We start from the raw sequence: 20,583 nt of genomic DNA on the forward strand, positions 1-20,583 counted from the left end.
TCATGTAGAAAAAAAATACATAAAAAATGACTAAGCACCGCAAGTCAGACTCAGTTTTGTGGTCAGCTGCAAAAGTTCCTTGGCTCTCCGTCATGGATAGCTGTCATAGTTTAACAAAACATTGATCTAAAAATGACAAGAACTTGGTTGCAGTTTCTTTCATAGAAGAAACATAAAACAAGAAGAGTCAAAACATATGTAGAACAGCCTGATAATGTCTGCCAGAACTCCTCCCACTACTATACAAACGTGAAGCCAAACCTTGGAAGGTTTGAGAAATAAAGACATTCTGACATATTTGCCTACTGGCCTCTGACCTCGCTGCTCTTGCCTTGTGCTGGATCGTGGTGCCAACGCTCAGGGTGCACCTGAGACCAGGCGCACACCCCCGCTCCTGGAGGACTCCGCAGTTCTTCCAGAATCCTGTGAATGCTGGGCATATGTCAACCGATCCCTCCTCCCCCTCTTCGAGACATCCTTTTGGCTGGGGTATCTGGCAAACACTGACAGCACTCTGAACTCCGTTAGAATTGTATTTTGGCAAGAGCTGTTTTTCCGATTGCATAATTCAAGGTTAGCGGTTTTACTGAGGCAGTCCAGTCGTCACTCTTCTACTCCCCTAACCTTACTCCCATTTCCCCTGATGTGAGTATTTTTCCTCTCCGACTGATGCCTGCAGAGATACAACCAGTGCAGAACACCAGAGGAGTGTTCAGGTATATCTCTTCACATTCCTGCTTTTCTTATTCCAAGGGAACTGAAAGGCCATGCAAAAAAAATAAGTGTAGAGTAGCTAGAGAGAGCCAAACACAGTTACAGATGGACTGCAAGGAGAAACTCGTTCATCAATTCTTGTACCTAAGAATTACGAAAATAGTGATGGACAGAGTGCCTTCTGCCTTTGTTCCCTTCAGTGTCAATATGTGAAAAGAAACAGATGGTTGCCTGTTATTGTCCTTTTTAGTGTCTCATTTTGTCCCTCTCTCTCCAAGTGCAGTTTGTCCAGCTATTTACCATCCTGCTTTCTGGGAAAAAATCCCACATCTAAACCCTAAAGGTGGTATTTTCACATAGCCTGAGTTTTGATAAGCTAGTTTTTATCTTAGATTGTTAAGCAGGGCCTGTGACAGCATCTAGTGTGGTTTGTGATGCTGAGGAAGTCATCTCTCAGCAAGCCCCAGTAAATATCAACCATTACAACACATATGTTGGTCAATATGCACCAAATCTAAGCAGGTTAGCTGCTAGACTATGATCCTGCAATGAAAGTTCACTTCTGTTTATGACAGAAAAACATCTTTAATTATCAGACACACTGCTGGTACGAGTTGTTATCTGTTCAACATTATGATATTTTTCTTAACTCTCCAAAAAGGTGAAGAGTCTTATCCTACATCTGACATGAGTGAAGGCTTCGTAAAAGTAATCTTTCTGTGCAATTCCTTTGCCTCTTGCAATAATAAACATCAGAATAGCTTGTGTTATAAATTCTGCATCCACAGTCTTTCAAAATGTGGAAAACATGAGGTAGGTAGGCATTACAGAGAGCTGAAAGAACTTAGAGGAACCACTGGCAGCAGTGAGAGGTGCGCCCAGAGGTTTGCGCATGATGAATTATTTGCAGACGAGGCTCTACTCCTGCATATTAATGCCATGGAACTTCAAAATAGGTTCTGTGCACACCCTCTATGTCCCAGTCCAAACCGTGTTACTGTCCAGATCCTGTTACACCTACAACTGCTGTAGGAGAATTTCCAGCTCTTTTTGGAGGGATCTTCTATTTAGATTTTGGGTTTTCTGTGTAACAGATCACATTGCCCAAGTGTTTTGCAGCAGTCGGCGAGTTTAGCCACAAAATTTCACAAAGGCAGTATTATTAACTCTGTTTACCAGATGGGAAACTGAGTCAAATATTATGTGATTTGCTAAAGGTTCCTTAGTAAACTAGCGCTCCTGAATCTTATCTAAACCTTATAATCTCAAGCTTATAATTTTTTCAGTGAGTGTGGAATTGTGACTCTCGCTGATAGCACATGTTACAAGAGGAAGCAAAATAAAATCAAAATAAGAGCAGCTACAGATCTGCCATTACAATGGACCTTGGTTAAGTAACGCTTGCAGGGCTGTAAAACTCATAAAAAGCACATGCATAAAATAATAAAATAGAGTGAGACTTTCAAATGTTGACTCAGTAATTGTTAAATCCCTTCTGGCTGCACAATTTTATAGTCTTCTACATTACTAATGAAAAGGGAAGGAACAACAAAGAAGGGTTTTAGCCTTCCAATTATATAAACTCTGTGGACCACCAAAGAAGATGAAAGATTATTTATAATGTCACGGTAATTTGTCATTTGGGAGATTCTTGTTGTTGTTGTTATTGCATCAAAGTTGAGTACGAAGAAACAATGCATCTACCACCCCCTCAGCTCTTTCAGTCTTGCTTATCTGAGATCTCCCTTTTCCACAGAACAATCCACCCACAGAACCTAAAAGCAGTATTAGAAGCAAGAAAACAAAATAACATTCTTAATTTGTGGATCTTCCAGATTTTATGGTACTTCTTTCAGGATTATTTCCTTCAGTCTTAATTGGGGCTACATCACTTGGTAAAGGAAACATATCTTTTGGTTTACAGTATATATTCAAGTCCAGATTGGTTCAACACCACCCAGAAATCATTGCATCTGAGTTGTAATCTATATGAAGTATTATATGGACCCAGTAGAGAGGAATCCTACGAGGCGTCATACGGAAAAAATCAGATGGATCAAGTAGGCCCAGACATGTAACAACTCTCCTTTCAGGAACAGATACCCAGTCGCTGGGGGAATTGCTGAAAACTGTAGTGTCACATGCTTTGCCTTATGCTGTGGACATAAGTCTGGGGTTTCTAAGGGCTCTCCTTTCAAAGCACTGAAGGCAAGACAGAGTCCACTAAAATAAAAAAAAGGAAAATCCTCAATTACCTGGCAGGGATCGGATCCTTTGAAATTTGTTTTAATTATTTATTTCAGATAGAATGACTTCCTCAGTAAAATATATTATTCGACTTGGAAACAAACTCATGGGAAGTAGCAATTCCAGAAGAAATGAGGACACTGAGGTCCTCCTTGGTTAGGAGCTCTGAGAGATAGTGCAAGCTAGGATTTGTAAATAAAAATGCAGGTAGGGCTGGCCCAAGCCATTTAAAGAAGAAATAAAAAGGAAAGCAAAAGCAAAAAGCAAAGAATTATGAGACACTGCTCCCTTCCTAGAAAAGTTTTTACAGCGTGGGCACAGGCATCGACCTCAAGCAGATCCAGCTGTAATCCGCTGATTGCAAATAGGTTAAGAGTTACATGACCCAGTTTCTCATCTAGACTGGTTGCTGGGCTGACATGCTCTGTGACTTTGCATGAATTGTTCAGTTGCTACACCTTAGTTTCCCCAACTAAGTAGGATGGAGGTCATGACATTTTCCCACTGTTGTGAAGAGTTTTGAGATGTCTGGATGAAATCTGCCAGGTAAATTGTAATGAAGGATTTCACAGTGACTCAGAAAGAGCTGCTACAGCTGATCAGTGAGCAAAGGAAGGGTTAATTGGGGGAGAGAGGTGGCACACCAAAAGTGAATGATGATGAAAATCACAATCCACGCAGGATATCCTGGGAAATAGAGTCTAGATGCAAGTAAAGACAAAGTAAGAACACAGTCTCTGCTTTCCTGACAATTGTTTATTAAACAATGGGTGACTCAACTGCACAGCAACATTACAGATGTATCACCCATTCTTTTCCATTTTTGCTGAGAAGGTATTAAAATGATGAAAGCTGCTGTACCTTTTCTTCCAGCCCTAACATGAAGAAGCTGATGTGCTATCTAGGCTATCTCCTGAGAAAGAATTCACCACATTTTCCCAGGCATGAAGTAAGGCTTAGCTTGTCTACTCCCCAGCATCAGCACCAAAACATTTAGTAGTTCAGCACCCTCAAACACACTAGTGGCTGTTTGTCACCCAGCTAAGCAAACACCTGCACACCAAGACAGGCAGAACAGCACAGTTTGAACCCCCAGGAGAATAAGTGGACACACTTCACAGAAGAATGAGGCTCAGCCTCTACTACACTGAAGAGATGTATTGCACTGACACTGATGCCCATCACTGTGCTGAAAGCCCCAGCTATTGGAGGCACGTGATTACATAAAAATAATAATAACATCTCAGGAAGTAATAAGCTCTTGTGGCTGTAGGGCACAGCTTAGAACTTAAAGACTCAAAAAGTTCAAAAGACCTAACAAGAACTCCAAATCAATTGTATGGGTTTTTTTCAGTAGGAAGTGCATCCATCTTTATTGGGCTTAATAAAATTTCCACTAAGGTATAAACAGCTGCAGTCCTCCCTGATCTACACTAGCCTGTGAATGGTTCCAATCTCTGCCTTTCAGAGCGAACGAAGACTTAAGTTCCCATTCCAACTTCAACAACTGCAAGGATCTGGGTTTCTTTCCTTGCTTCTTTGTCTGCTTTTCTCCTTGACTTCAATAGGAGTTTCCTGCACATATCCATGGGCAGAATTTGTCCCTCCTTCTGTATTTTTCATTTTCTATTATAAATAGCTAACACTGCCCATGCACCTCTGCCCTAACAATGCACTAAAGACACATGCACATGTACACACTTAATTTTTCTTTGAAAAACCTATCTGGGTATTTAATAGATTATGGTCAATATGGGAAAAAAAAAAAAAAAGAAAAAAAGAAGGGCATTTTAAAAATAAAGAACCAAAATCCTTAGGGGAATAAAAAAAATCCCCATTGCAGAATGTCTTCCTCCCCTGCGCAGGCACTTGCCAACTGACAGTAGTGGCACCGTGACAAAAGCAGCAAAACCAAAGGCAGGTTTTACTGAAAGGGAGGAGGGGAAGTAAATAAGGCATGTGGACATTAAATGCAGAGGCTGTAAATATAAATATACACAAATTCCACAAAGCAAATGGCAAAAAAATAAATGGATGGGGTGTGGAGGAAAAGTAAAAAGGAATAAACTTTCAGCTGAAGCAAATCAAAATATTTAATGCTTAGTTACCAGTGTTGGGCAAAAACAATTTTAATCTTCGCAGTCTGCAAACTTGACATGTGTTTTTAATTACATTTGAGGAAAGTTTGAGGAGAAATGACAATGGATACAGTAGCCCTGTTGAGTAAAGGACTGCTTGAACATGAATGATCCTGTTGAGCCTGCTGACTGGACTGACATACAGGGTGATGGATGGGTGACAACATAATACCTGCTCGCCTTCGTGTCATACTTTTTGAAAACGGTCTGCTCTGTGCTGATAGCATTAACAAAGAGGACTGAAACCTGCATACAAGAATTTCTGCTGACAAAGAACCTCAGTAAGACAAAATTATGAAGAGGGGAAGGGGAAAAGGGTAATCAGCAGTGGACACCCAGTTGTTAGCATATTATGTTAACTTTCGTGTTGTGGGACTGTAATTGTCCATTGTCTGCAAGATACTCCCTGGTCCCCACATTGTATAATAATTATTCCAAACAGAAGGATCTCTGCTCACACTGCAAAAAGAGAACAAAAATATTACACTGATCACCTTTCCTGGTGTTTTACAGGTCAGTGAGGAATAGACTGGGCTACAAATTACAGGACATATATTTTAGTGGTCTGCTGAACTTGCAGGGATAAGTGTGTGTGTATGTAATGTCTGCGGGTAATACAGCCTCTGCTAGTCACTGGGAAAGCTAAAGTATTTTTCCAGTAAAATACTACAGAGATTATGAAAATGGGCAGGTTTCAACTCACATAAAGTGATTTGGTTTATGATGTTAGTACTGCACCAATGGACGTATTTCCAGTGGGTTTTTCCTGTCGGGGAAGCCTGGCTTCTGCCAGGTCCTGTTCTTCCCAGTTTCAATCATTACAACTTACTGCTCTAGCCTGACCCATGGACAATCAGTGTCTGCAGCAAGCATGGGGTCAGAGTCTATTTTACCAACCCCTTCTCTTCTCCCTGCCCTTCACTCTTCCAGGTTTTTCTTGACTTTCTGGTTAAAATTTAACCATTAGAGGAAGGAAAAAAAATGTTGTTGAAGTAAAATTCTCTACTGCAAGAGAAATTTAAATCCCATGTGTTAAACCAGCTCCTCCCTATGCCTTTAGTAAAGTGAGTTCCACTGTTTTATTTCGCAAAGACAGCAGGATCTGCGGGTTTGAGATTCTTAATATCCCCCTCCTCCCTGAGGGGAAAGCAGGGGCAGAATTCATTTTAGCTCAGCAGATCACAGCAGTTTCGTAAGAGTTAACTCCGCCATCCCCATCCATCAGGCAGCCAGCGAGGCATCAGGAAGGAATGATGGATGTAAAATTATTACAGGGCTGCCACCCGATATACTTACTGCCATTTGTAACTAACGCTGGAACTGACACACTTTTTTCATTATTAAACATCCACATTAAGTCAACATTGGTCACTGTCATTTCATGTTTGGCACTCTCTTAAGGGGAAGAGGGAGAGGTGGGGGTGGGAGTGGGAAGGATGGTGGAAGGAGGGGTGGGTGGAAATGGGAGGAAAGACATCCTGAACCCGGTGTTCCATAAGCATGAGTAATAAATAGGGTCCTGCTTACAATGCTGGAATAAATATTGTTACAAATAGCTCTTTAGTGACAGCCCAGCAGACAGAACATGTCAGAGCCTTTTAAAAGGATACACTCTAAGCAATAACAGGGAGAACTCGTATCACAGGTTAAGAAACACTTCAGCACAGGAGGTATTTGTATTCGGATGCACTCAGGACGTGCTGCGAGTGTGACCACGTCCGCTCGTGTCCAGAATGCTCGTGTGGCTGCGCGCACCCACACACCTCTGCCAGCCACCCGCATCCTCCCCAGTGGCCACCAGCATTCCGAAACCAGTACCTGTGTTTGTACCCGTGCACACAGACACACGCTCAAATACCTGCTTGTGTCCCACTTCCTTCCCCCTCCACCCCTTTATTTTTTTTACAGGTACCAGGCTATACACACAAATGTTTCCGAGTTTGACTACAGTCTGAAAACGACTGGCTAGCTGGGTGTGTGTATCGCTGAAGCAGTGCACTGCAGGCTTGTATGCCTGCACACACGTGCTGGCTCTTGGTGTTGCATACATCTCCTTTTTACGGAGATCTAGGGAGCTTTGGGACCTAACAAACAGACCAGAGTTCACTTGCTGAAGTGGCCCGTTGTGGTGTTTGTGCTAGATGATGATCCGCGCTCTCAGCTACATGTATACAAGGTAACATTGTTTATGTATAGTACATATCAAGCTATAATTAACTGTAGATGACAATTACAAATAAAACTGCTCCTGTGTTTCCAAGAAACCAGAAAAACATATACACACACTTCTAATTTATACATGGAAATGTTTCCAAGAAAAGTAATGTAAAAATATGTTTTATTGCATTTGCAATTAAAATTGGTTTTAGTAAAATCCATGTTCATCGTGATGTTCATAGTTTTTACCGTAATCCTTGAAAATCAAATACCTCAAGATGGTCCAAGTTGGATGCTCATAAAGTGACTCATCCAAATCATCCTAGCCATTTTTAAATATCTTTTCTCATTTATGACTCCTTTATACAGTGTCTCTTCAGTTCCACAAAATTCCTGCCTTACAGCTGCCAGGTCTGGCTGTACACAGGGATCAACCCATCTGGGAACAGAAGCCAGGCAAAGGGTCATGTACATGTGTGGAGAAAAGCCCCAAGAGCTTTAACAGAGACTCACAAAGGTGATTTCCAGCCCTGAGCCTGTCCGTCTGCCCCTGGCAGATAAATCCCTACCAAGAGTCCCACACGCGTGTTCCAAACTGTGTGGAACCTGCTATCATCGGGAGACTGCAGTGGCAGTTCATGCAACAAAAGACTCCACAGGTCTCAGAGAGGCGTAGGTCTCCATAACTACATCAGCCACCGCAGCAAGGAAGCGAGGAAAATTTGGGATAGCCTTAGATGGGTGTTTGTTACCTATAAAGACTGAGATCACTCTACAGCAGGGGTGTCAAACTAATTTTCATCGGAGGCCACATCAGCCTCAACGTTGCCTTCAAAGGACCAAATGTAATTCCAGGACAGTATAAATGTAGGAGTAGTTCAATTTTTACAATCCTAAAATTACCTTTGGCCCTTTCCAGGTAACCGCGAGGCTGATGTGGCCCCCGGTGAAAATTAGTTTGACACCCCTGCTTTACAGAAAGGATAGTCACCTTTCTTCTGTACATAACCATAGACACAATGTACATTTCTAAGTAGGACTATGCCACACATATAGCTAGCCACACATTAGGCTAGCTTTCTTTTAATTCCATCCCCCACCTCAGAATCTCCCCGTCAGGAAGCAACCAGGGAACAAACGTAACATCCCAAAAGTTTGGGGGCTGCCTCTAATTCCCCCAGAGGGACCTTGAGCTTCTGAAGGGAAACCCCCAGTGGTAACACTGCAGCACTCCATTTCTCACTGCACACCTTCCCAACTATTTCTTCTTCCTTCCCCTGAAAACAGGGAAAAATGGAATAGAATACAATTCAAAATGGCAACACTCGCCTTCCTCTCAACTGTTCTTAACAACAGAGAAAACTTTAAAGTTCTAGATCAAACAGTCACAAGCTTTAGAGAAGCTGGGGTTTGTATGGATTTCTGTGGCGGATACACTTGACCCCCGCGCAGCCAAACCAGCATCAGTTTGGTCCAGGCTCCAGAGGAGGGAAAGGCCCGAGCCACAGCCAGGCCAAGAACCCCTTCCAGGAGAGCCACAGGGATGCAGAATGACACACTGAACACCGGTGGCCTGTGTGTGCAGGAAGTCTCGTATAGACTTTTCCTACTGTATGCAGTTTGACTACGAGTCAACCGCTTCATTCTATAAATACAACAGCCCGGATGAGCCGAGCCCGCTTTGAGCTCTCCCTGCTAAATACGTGAGCTGTATGGCAATGGCTTTACTACTCAGAGGTCAGTGGATGAAACCAATTCAAGTTCAATATGAATCACTTAGCTTAAGGATATGCACACCAAATGCAATAGATTATTTAGAGATACAAGATTGTATGATTTTTAATGTACTCTTGGAGTCATGTTACTTGGTAGACTAGATTTGCTAAAATTTAATCTCGTATTTACCAAAAGCAACTGCAGACTCCACTAAACGTCTGCAAGATAAAGTCTAGCTTGCATTTTGATGGGAAAAATGGAACTGACTGGGAAAACAATGATCCAAGGCTAACGCAGAGACATCACAGACACCTGCAAAGCAGGGCCTATTTTGCACTTGCTGACAAAACGGCACCTTCAAGGATATGGACCAAAACCAATGTCTACAACTAAACAAAACAAAGGCCCACGTGAACTCAGAGAAAAAGGGTCCAACGGGGAGCAAAGGACCTGGTGGTGAAATTTTGCTATTGGACTGGATCTTGGTTTGAATGGTCTGTAAAGATACAAAAGTTTGTAGTTTTCTACGCTTCTATGAGCGCTTTCTATGGGCGGACCTCTGTGCAGGTACCCAGCCCTTCTGCTATTCTACTCCATTAATTTTTTTATTTTCTGAGCACTGTGTCTCCTGAAAGTCTGCTCTGCATATGGTTATCAGGCCTCGCCTGAAATTTTGCCTCTGGAGCTCTAAAATACAGAATCCAGAGCGAATGGTTATCAGCGAAAGAGGAACCGTGACAGTTTTCATTGCAACAGGCACAGGTCTCCCCTGAAAGTTTGCCTTTGGATCTCTAAGACACAGACTCTGGGGCAAACAGTTATCATGGAGGGAAGACACCTGAAAGTTTGCTTCGTGAATGGGTACAGGCACCTGGAGAGATGCTAAGCAGCTTTTGGCTTGGCATATTTCCCCCATGTAGTAAATAACAGAGTGAACCCACCACCGAACTCTTAAGTTGCACTTCTCTTTAAGAAATCTAAACACTGCTCTGCAGCAAGCAGAACCCTAAATTACTCCCTTTGCAACAATCTCACAGCTGGCTAGTCAATGGATAGCATAGAGCGTATATTGGATAGGAGGACATGTACCTAAACTTCACAGCCTCTGTTCCTCTGTCGGGTCAAATGCAAGAGACAGTTCAGGACACTCTCCCAAGTCAAAAAGTGCAACTTCTTAACTAGCACTTAGTGGCTCAAGTGGTTACCCAAGCAACTCAAATGCCACTATGGTCTAGCAGAGCTCAAACTTGGTTCTGTACTTCCCTGTCTCCACTTTAAAAATAAAATAAAATAAAATAAAATAAAATAAAATAAAATAAAATAAAATAAAATAAAAGTATCCCAATAAAGTTTTGGCATTTATTGTATCAAAAACCCTAAACTCTATAGCTGCCTTAGAAAATTTTTCGACTGAGCTAACCGTTTTTTCTTCCTGCTACCTTGTAAAAGAACTCCTCTTTGCCCTCCACAAGTCCACCAGGAGGCATGAATTAGAGAGGAAAATAAACTTCAACTGAGGGTGAGAAGTGAAAACAGAAGGGGTAAGGAGAATCCCAACAATAGGAAAGTAACAGAATAAAGTGAATGCAGATGGTTCCACTCCTGTTACTTAATCAAAAGGCTGTGCAGAGTCACTAGAGCCAGCAGAAAGTCATGTGTTAGAACAACAGCTGATCTGTATTAAAGAAGATTAACTCGCAATGCCATGGTGGAGGGCCTGGGATTATTTTATGTACTTCCACTGCCGAACAAGCCGTCAGCACAATTACTGCCCTCCGATGTGAATGACTGATCTGTAACCACAGCTAAACAGCATGCTGCTTAGGGGCCTGGGTGCTTCATGAAGATGAATTTCCATACCATCAAAGTGCTTTTAATGGGCTTCCTGATCCAACCACAAGGCCTGCTTTGCAAGTATATAGAACTCAGGATGAAGGCTTCCTGTCCAAAAGGATTTGGTCGGTTGTCACTTGACAATTCCCAGCCAGCACAAGGGAGGAGAGGGGGGGAGATAGGTAGAGTTGTCTCTGCTTTGGAGGATTTTTTAGAAAAAAAAAGAAAAAGGAGAAAAAAAAGGGTACAGATGCTTTCTGAATGCAACCAACTGCTGTATCCACAGCTGAATTCAATGCGCTTAACAAATAACGGCAATTTAGCTATGCTTGCGAGGAATAGCTTGAGTCACTTTGCATTAGCATCTGGCTGAGTGTTAAAGTCATTTCTACATGGGGAGCAGAGAAAAGAAATTTCTGCTCCAAGCATCCTTTCAAGAATGCTTAAATATTTGAATATAAATTCCTTTGTGCTTGTGATCACTTCTTCTTATATCTGACACTCTGCTTTTCCCTTTTCCCTTCTGGTACTCTTCCATGTGAAATGCCGTAAACATGCTCCATCCCTCTCTTTCTTTCTCTCTCCCCATACCAGTGCTCTTATTCTTCTAAGAGAGATTGTATGTACTGCCAGATACCTATTACACTGACCTCTTTTTTCTTTCCCCTTCCTCTCAAGAAAGTGCACAAAATTGGAGTCATTTCTACATCACTTACACCCAGGATAGGCTGATGATAAAAAGTACAGTAGTGAGAGACTCACATGTACATTTAACATTCATTACTCAGACTGCTGGCTTCTCACAGCTTATTGATCAAACTATCTAAAAACAGGGAAAATGGAAAGCTATCCAAATTAGCAATCTGCTCATTCTGGACAATATTGTTTGACTCACAAGCTTCCTAGGATGACTGACTTTCGAGTTTCTGCTAAATAGCTGATCATTTTTATTCATTCTACTTATCTGCCTATCTCAGTGATTCACACAGGCCCTAAGAGTGAAAAGCCACCAGAAGTGGTTTCAATGAAATTCAGCTTACACCACATGCAATCACAGTCATCGCTGTGGTGCTGTAGATGAAGGCTGTCTGTATCATCACAGCAAATATTGCAAGGGAAGAGAGAAACGGATTAAAATGTCTTGCTAAGCAAATGATACTGAGACACACACACAAGAGTCTGGATGTATATCCCAGGTGGCAGCATTGTAAGGACAGCTTGCACTGTCAAGGTGGCAGCAAGCACTGGCAGGTCTATTTATCCTCCATGAGCCAGGGCAGTGCATGGAAAGACATGGGGTATTTCCAGAGAAAAGCAGCAAATCACAATCTCTTTGACATACGCAACAGTTACAGAACAGACAAATTTTACTAAAGAATATTCACTTTGTCGATATTCTGTTACAGCACAACTTCAGAGGCCAGTTCAAAAGCAGAAAGTGGTAAAGGCCTCTACGTGCTGCTGCTTTGAAGTTTCACTGCAAATATTTGGTGCAGTTTGTGTTGTCAATTCTCCATTTTTTCAATTTTGTTAAGTCATCTAACGTGACATGACAGTGCTACATTGCAATGATCACAAAATATAATATATGACAACCTCGCAAGGCTAAATACCCAGAAGCTGAGCCTGAGTATCAGCAAAGCTTATGTTCCTAAAGAAGCTTGAATATTTTCAAATCCAGCTCATCTCACAAACACATGTAAGCATTTCCATAAAGCAAGATTTCCACTTAGACCGAGAGATTTCCAAGATCACCTTCTCATAATACATGTTGACAGGCTGGAACAGAGAATTAGTGGCCTCCAAAGTTCTCGTGAGGGCTTTAACTATCTCTGCCTTCTCCCCACTCTCCCTCAAGGGTCTCCAGGTCTCTGTCTCATGTCAGATTTTGGTTGTGGTTTTCATTTTTTGCTTTTTTTTTTTTTTTTTGAAAGGGGCAACAAATCTTTTTAAAAATTGAGAGGAAAAAAAAGGAGGGAAAAAAGGGAGGCAGAACCTATGTATCTGTAAGGAGAGCCAAATGCAATCTCTGACCCTTTGGAAAGGGAGTCTTGGAAACTCACCTTTTCTGTCCTGCAGTTATTGAGACCCAGGCTATTCACAACAGCCACCTTCCCATCCAGCACCTGTTGTTCCCTCCGAAGTTGCTCCTTCATCTGCCGGGCTTCCTGGATTGCCTTGGTAACAGCATCATGGTCATTTAAATAACCTGACGACGTGATAGAAGAAAGGATATCTTAAAAAAAGAAAGTTACAAGAAAACACTTTAGCTTTCATTAATGAAATGCACCAATAGTTTATCATTATTAATGAGAGCGAGTTAAAAGGTAACGCCCCGAAACCCGCCCGTGCTTTGTAATTCTGTTACTGTTACGAACGAGCCACCTGGATAGAAAGCGTGAGAAACCTCAGTGCCAAAATCACCGTCCTGATATTTGATCCCATTAGTTTCAATATTTCCCTGATGCTGCAGAGGCGAGCCCTGTGGTTTGCATGCAGCAGGATGTAACTGGATAAGAGTTAGGCGAAGCTTTGATCATGCCAGCAATCCCAAACTCTTAAAAATAGACCATTTCATTCTTCCCGTTCTTAAAACTTGTGAATACATTAAAATAAACCACAGGTGGCGGTGGTTTGCTATAGATATGAAATGCATAATGGCTGGGAAGAGAAACCTCATCCACTGAATGCTCCCCACCACCACCTGTCATTCAGAAATGTATAAGAAACCACAGCTACATGGACCTACATTCCCAGTCCTATTCATGTTGCTAATAGTAGGTCAAATGTCCACTGTTTTGCTGCAAATTCACAGCCTAGGGCTTAGCCTTAGTAGTCACTGAATTATTTCCTTTTAAAATGTTACAAGCGTCACTGGCACAGCTAATACTATTTAATTTTAAATGTGACACTTTGTCATTTTTTTCCTTTAGCGTGCCGTAGATTATACTTATTATGATCTGCATGTGATTTGTAGGATAGAATACTGATGGGAGACTCCAAGCCCCAGTCTATTTTTCAAACATTAAAGAAGAGGGTAATATCTATCAATCTCCCTCCCCCTCTCCGCATCCCCACACGTGCGCACACGCACACACTTCTTTCTGTCTTTTAACTAGGGCATAAAAACGGCATAAAATGAATCTGTAATATGAAATTGCCCAGAAAAGGGACTTCTGTTTGTGACATGAGGCTAAATCTAACCAGATCCATTGGTGAATTGTGACAGATGGAGGGACTGCGAGACAGAAGGCAGGCACTAATCACACACAAAATGACCGGCTTGCCTCAACATGTTCCATGGATTCCAGCAAACTTTACACCCTAATCCATTTTTAGAACAAAAAACATCTGGGCCATAAATCCTCTAATCTGCCAAAACACGCTATTAAATCCCATGATTTGTTGAAAAACACTAAGATTAAAGAAAGGAAATATAAAATGGCTAACTGCCGTGTTAGGAAAGTGTTATTAATACTCTTTCTTTGTCTCAATTATGAATGTTCTGTTCCTAAAGAGCCTTGTCTAATCATGTCAGATTACACATCCTTGTTGCATTGCTAGACTCTTCTATCTGATCTGCTGATTGCCAAAAAACGTAGGACATTGTCTTGCTGCTTAAAACATTTCAGGGGAAGAAGCTGATGTCAGATTAGTTCAGCGCTGTGCTGCTGTCAGGATTTTAGTTTGGTTTGGGTTTTTACTGTTGTTTTTTCAGACTGCAGACAGAACAGGACTGCTGTTCCCGACTTCCTTGCTGTGCAAACACTAGAAAGAAAAGTTTCCGTGCGGTTCGACTCTTTTTAATTGTACTAACAGTTAGCTTTTGGCTAAATACCCAGGTACCCTGAGAGTTTTATATGAAATAACTTGATCCACATTGCTTTTATCAAATGACCCAGTTCAGTAATTCCCAGCCAATGGAACTGCAGTAATTCCAGCTTTCCCGGCATAAGGAAGGATATAACCTGCACCAGCACAGCGCTAGCAGCTGACTTTTTTTTTTACCTCCATTTTATCAACTTGTTTGGTTTCTTTCCCACTTTGCATCTGTTCCTGATCAAGCTTGCATGTAGTCGGAATAAATTAAAAAGGGAGCAAACAAACAAACAAACAGTAGTATTACTGCTGGTTGTGCTCTTGATTAGGCTAGGTATTATACTTTCAATCTGTAATACAGCTGAATGTGCCTAGGAACTGGAATTCGTGCCCTTCTCCAGACTATTTGGCTTTTCCTGAATACTGCTATCTTTGAGACAGTTTGGCACATGACAGTGAATAAAAGCAAGCACTCCTTATGTTTTTCAGTAGCTGCCAAGATGCTGGTGTGCAGGGAAATGATTAATATAGAAGCGAGTTGAATGTAAATTATTGTTGTTTAGGGTAGGTGGTGAATTATTGACAGAGAGGGGAACTGCATTACATAAAACGCACTTAGTTACAAGGATTGCCAAACTAGCAAGAGATGTTGAAGATAATGGCAAAGGGCGGAGAGAAGTTGCTTCTGTTTTTAGTACACGGACATATGCCTGTTCCCAAAAAGAAAGGCTTGGATTTAAAGTCATACATGAAGCCACGACATTTGTGACTGCTCAGTCTGTAGCATAATTCATACACTTTAAGGATAGCTTTGGAAAAGGACTACATGGCTGAATGCAGCTACACTCTTTATCATAGGAGGCTGTAAGTTCGCATCCTTCAGAGACAACTGAACAATGCATGAGCATTTCTCCCTGCCACAGGAACCAAGCAGCCTGAAGAACAGCTTTCAGAGAGTGGTTTTAATTTGAAGTTAGTGGCAGTGCAAAGAGGCAGCTCAGCTGCATCCCAGCAAGGTGGGCCATGCACACCTAGGACAGACAACTTGCGTCTTGCATTGACAGCTCCAGTCATCCAAGCGGTAGAAGGAACTGCCTGGCAAATGACTGCATGCTTCCCAGGGATTTTTTGTAGAGGGATTCATCTATCAGGATACTCATCTCCCTATTTTTAGGGACCGTAGTCACTTGACTAAAAATTTTATCAACATTTTTTGTGGCATAGTTCCTACTGGACAGTGACTTGAAACTGCATGCTCACGTTTATAAGATAACCAAATGGTTTCAACATGGTAATGAGTTTTACTTGCTGCAATTTTGGTCGGATGTGACATAGCAGTTGGCAAGAAAAGACTCTCTAAGTGTTCACAAGACTTTCGTTCTTCTAGTCCTTCACTAAAGGACAGACCTTTGTTAGAAGCAGGCTGTCTGTCCAGCTCCTGCACCACAGTTAAAGGCTGCTTATCTTAAATATACAGTATGCACAGTGATACTGCTCAGCAACCTCAAAAAGTCACTTTCTATATTTGTAGCTGAGAGATGTACAGCAGTGAACTCTATGTCATTAACAATAACTTAAGTATGTTATCTTTTGCTCCACAGTTTTCCATGGTTTATTAATGGTATAACACATTAATTCTTCTTACAAGAGTGACCTTTAAAGCTCCATTCATCCTCACAGCTTTTATCCAATTACATTATCACTCATTACAGGTACAGCATTTCCAAATCTGCATTTTGTTAAAAGAAGTAAATTGCAGGGGTCTCAAACCTATGAAAAATATCAGGTGTGTAGGGAAAGAAGATTGGAGAGGAGAGAACAAGAGATGTCCTGCCATTGAGATGCAGGTCAGATGTTTAACTCCACATCTAAATGTGATGCTTAGCCTATTGAGGACAAAAAATGGAATGTGAAAAAATTGAAACTTGGTGCTTTGTACTTGGAGAGCAGTAGAGCCAAGCAAATTAATATGAAATACATTATTACCTATCAAAGTTAAACAGTATAGGGCAATAATAATACATGAATTAGCAATTAACAAGGTGATATTTACACAATATTTATGCAATTGTAGCATGTCATACCAAATAAAATTATTTTCTTTTATACAGTATGTAGGAGCTTATTCTCTCATATATGTAATTCTAATAAACATTAGCAATAATCGTGCATGCACAGTGGGAGAGTAATACAGTGAGTTTTGATCCTTGTACATCACTATGGGTCTTCCTGGTGTCTGTGTAGATAGAATATGGACTACAGAGTGCTTGGGAGAGACCCATAGAGACACAACTAATTGACATAGCACTGAGATATCACAAAAACAGTTTCTGGTAGGTTTGACCTATTGTTTCTTTTTTTTTGTGCCATCTCTGAGAGTGGCCAGCAGAAGATGTTTTAGTAGCACCAAGACACATGGTAGCAAAGGTACAACAATCTACCTCACTTAATTCCCTAAACAGAGTTTCATTTACATCCTGAACTTTTAATTTTAATTCAGGTTATAGTCAATCACTTCATAGATTAAAATGTTTCAGTTAGAAGGTTGAAGAATGGGGTGTGTACACATATTACTTACACAAAGAACAGTCCCTTTAACACATCAGACTTGTAAAATCACCACTAGGACTGTTATTACTTAGATAGTCTTTAGGCAAGGAGGTAATTTTGACAGGAGGAAGAATTAACACTGTTTTCTGGAATAATGTTAAAAGCATAATCTTAAATGTTAAAAACAAGTCAAGACTTTTTGCAAGATGTAATTCTTTTTTTATCTGAATGAACCTGGTGATTGTGTTGCTTATTAGACCAATGTAAAATAATGCTCCATGCAGCTTTTTAGCAGAGTAAGGTTTAAACCTGTAATTTTGCAAAGATGTATTTGCATATGTAGACTTTTACCTTAAAGGGATTTTTTTAAAGTTTATTCATCACTTTTCAATGACATAGGAGAATATCATGTTTCCTTAATGCCCCACCATTAGACAAGTTGCTGTCTTTAATGTAGGCCATTAAACAAACAGCATTTACTACCTGTTATTGATAAAGCAGTAGCTGAAATAACACAGGCTTTTGTATTCCAAGTGTGTAAAAGTTAAGGTACTCTTCCTGAAATCGTGAGTTTCTTCACTGATATCAACAAATGTTGTGTTATCGTCAACCCATGACAGCTCATACACTACTGACTGACAACTGGCTGATAAATGCCCACTTTCCAGTAACACCTATTAATTGTTATGAGGAGGGGAAAATGAAACTGAGCTTACCTATTGTGTTAGCTCTGGTCGAAGGACTAGCTAATGTTGCTGGAACAGAGGATTTTAGTGAACTGGCCCCGCTATTTATTCTCAGAGTTGGCATATGAGGAGAGGTGGGTGATGTGGGAGACTTGCCATCAGATGTCTTGGGTTTGGCTGAAAGGTTCAGAGGCTGGGCTACTTCATCCTACAACAAGGAGTAGAGAAAATAATGTTATTGAAAAACCACTGCTGGCACAACATCGTCCAAGCAAAGACAGTTGTGTTCAGCTCAGATGAACTTCTAAACTGGAAAGGCTGTACGACATATATTAAGATCAAATGCGATACCACCTTGTCATTCCAGTTTGGAACTGACATGACTGATAAACTGGAAAATTAGCATGACATGATCAGAGAACATCCTCCATTTGCACTTTGTATGTAAGAATTGTCTCTGAAGAAAATATTCACATCAACAAAATGTATCCTTCTGTGATAAAAATGAAGAGCACTTTCACAGTTATATTTTATTGTTATTTTAAACTTTTGTTTGTTTGCTTGTTTTAAACTTGTGCTTTCCTCTGAACTTCCCGTGCTTAGAACTGCAAACACAAAAATATCATAGGAAATAAATACTTCTACCACACCAAGAGAGCTGGAAGAACTGTCCCTTTCTTTCCACAAAATTTGAAACAATAACCTGTATAATTCTGCATACGCCCCTAGATTTTACCATCTTCTGTTACAGAATTATTCCTGACTTACAGCGATGCAAAGCTGTCTGGAATTAGAGTCATAATGTTTGAGTGTTTTACTGCTACCACTAAGGTATTTGTAACTACTATAATATAACACTTATTCTTTTCCACAGAGGGTCGTGTGCTGCAGTAAAGAAGGAATTTTATCATTGCCTGTAGCTTGTGGAAGCATGATGTAGATGTACATCTCCAAACACAGGACAATTCTGCAAAGCACCTTCATACAACTTTTCCATTACCTTAAAGAAGCAAGCTCTGAGCGAAACACTTTAGTTCTATTTGATTATTTCCACACTTCTGTAATAGTCGTAGTTAAAAACATATTAAAGCTTAGCAGACAAACGTATCAGGGACATTGTGGACAAAGCTGTCACCCTTAAAGTGGTATTTAAACCATCCTAGATGCAACTTGTGCATAAAATAAAGGTGGGGGAAAAAATGCATAAAATTTACTTAGGAGCCTACATTCTGTATCCTCAGAAGTGACTTAGGCACATACAAGGCAGAATTCTGCTGATCTTCTAAGAGACTTAAGCCTCGAGGTTAAAAATGTCACCCAGTTCAAACAGCATTTGACATTTTAAGAAAGTATTCATTACTTTACAGAAATACAAATCCATCTATGTTAGAATAAAATAGATTAACCTACTAACCAAATTGAAGGGGACTTGCTCTGCTCTTCTACTGCTTTCAATTTAAAACAAAAACCAAAATCCCGCAACCGTGCAACCATAATGTTGCAAAATCAGTACTGAGGTAGTTGCAGGAAAGTGTAAGTACAAACGAGCCAATGAACCCACCAAACACAGCAACCCTGCGCCAGAGCAGGACCCCTGAAGAGCAAAGCCATCTATTTGGAAGACAGTATCAGAAGCAATGCACACCTGCCCATGGACTTGTGTTGGTTCAATCCTAGAGGGTTAGTTTCCATGTATATTCAATTCTTGACCTCTGTTGTCTCAACAGAAGGGGCTGATTAGTTTCAGATATGGTAGGAAAAGCTGTAAGGTGCTCTCTGGCTGCTGCAGATCTGACTGCGAGCAGCACTGTAGTTCACACGACCAGCAACCCACCCCTGATGGGAATCGGTCCCATTCACTGCCAAGTCAGCTGGGATTCCAACTTGCATCCTCATGCTGAAAGGCTTTCTTCGGTCCCATCCTTTTAACTCAATCCCTCGGCTACCATCTCCCTATGAAGATTATTTCCTTCCCTTCTCTCACTCCTTCTCCCCTTCCTCAGTTCTTTGGTTCCCTTTTTTCAGCCTGATGTGAAGGCAAGGTCGTGTGCAAGTCCACTCTAGAACAGTGGGTTTGGGCTCATTTAATGCAAGTTAGAAAAGGGAGCAGTGTTTTTTTCCATGGTAGACATCCAGCAATGAAGCTGTCTGTGCTGTTACTATTCTGGGTAGTAAGAATGCTCTTCTTCATTCAAGTCAGCACAGCCTTCTCTAGAGCCAAGAAGTATAAGGCCTTGTGGAAATAATAGAAGTCGACAGTTCCAGAGCTGATAAATGTCATTCCAAATTGCCCCTTCATTCACTTTCATTGTGTGCTCAGGCTCATGGTAAATTAATCGAAGGTCACAGAAGCATGGTTCTCATAAAGAAGGATAAGTAAACAATTTTCAGCTATTATATGTATTTACAAAATGATACTACTTCACTGTTTGCTCTTCATAACATTTTTACTTCTGTTATTTCAAAGAGCATTCTCAAATCCTCACTGGAAGTCAAATACATTAAAAATTCAGTTAGAGAATTTAGAAACCCTACACTGTATCATGAGTGCATAATAATGTAAATAATTTCCTTTACTACAGTGCAACTATACTGATTTATTCCATGGGAGTCTAAGTGTGAAAACAACTGTTAGGTTCTTCCATACTGAGTGAGCCATTTTACTCTTGTTCCTATCTGCAGACATAAATTCAAAATTCCCTGGATGAGTTTGTACTCTCTGC

At 40.9% G+C, this 20,583-nt stretch overlaps 1 protein-coding gene across 7 annotated transcripts in view; it reads right to left on the reverse strand.

The window, feature by feature from the left end:
- SOX5 (SRY-box transcription factor 5) overlaps positions 1 to 20,583 on the reverse strand; it is a gene marked incomplete at both ends in the record, with an annotated part of 299,845 nt that overhangs the window by 15,445 nt on the left and 263,817 nt on the right. For 3 of the 7 annotated variants that reach the window (XM_080364054.1, XM_080364051.1, XM_080364050.1), the window contains 2 exons: positions 12,869 to 13,014; positions 17,891 to 18,068. The exons of 1 other annotated variant lie outside the window; for it this stretch is intronic. In XM_080364054.1, coding sequence (XP_080220180.1) covers positions 12,869 to 13,014; positions 17,891 to 18,068 — 324 coding nt within the window. Of the gene's footprint in view, positions 1 to 12,868; positions 13,042 to 17,890; positions 18,069 to 20,583 lie in introns of all 7 variants that reach the window. 3 more of the 7 variants (XM_080364052.1, XM_080364049.1, XM_080364053.1) reach the window with 1 other exon arrangement.

The sequence above is a fragment of the Nesoenas mayeri genome (assembly GCF_963082525.1).
Source record: "Nesoenas mayeri genome assembly, chromosome: 1".
Lineage (NCBI taxonomy): Eukaryota > Metazoa > Chordata > Aves > Columbiformes > Columbidae > Nesoenas > Nesoenas mayeri.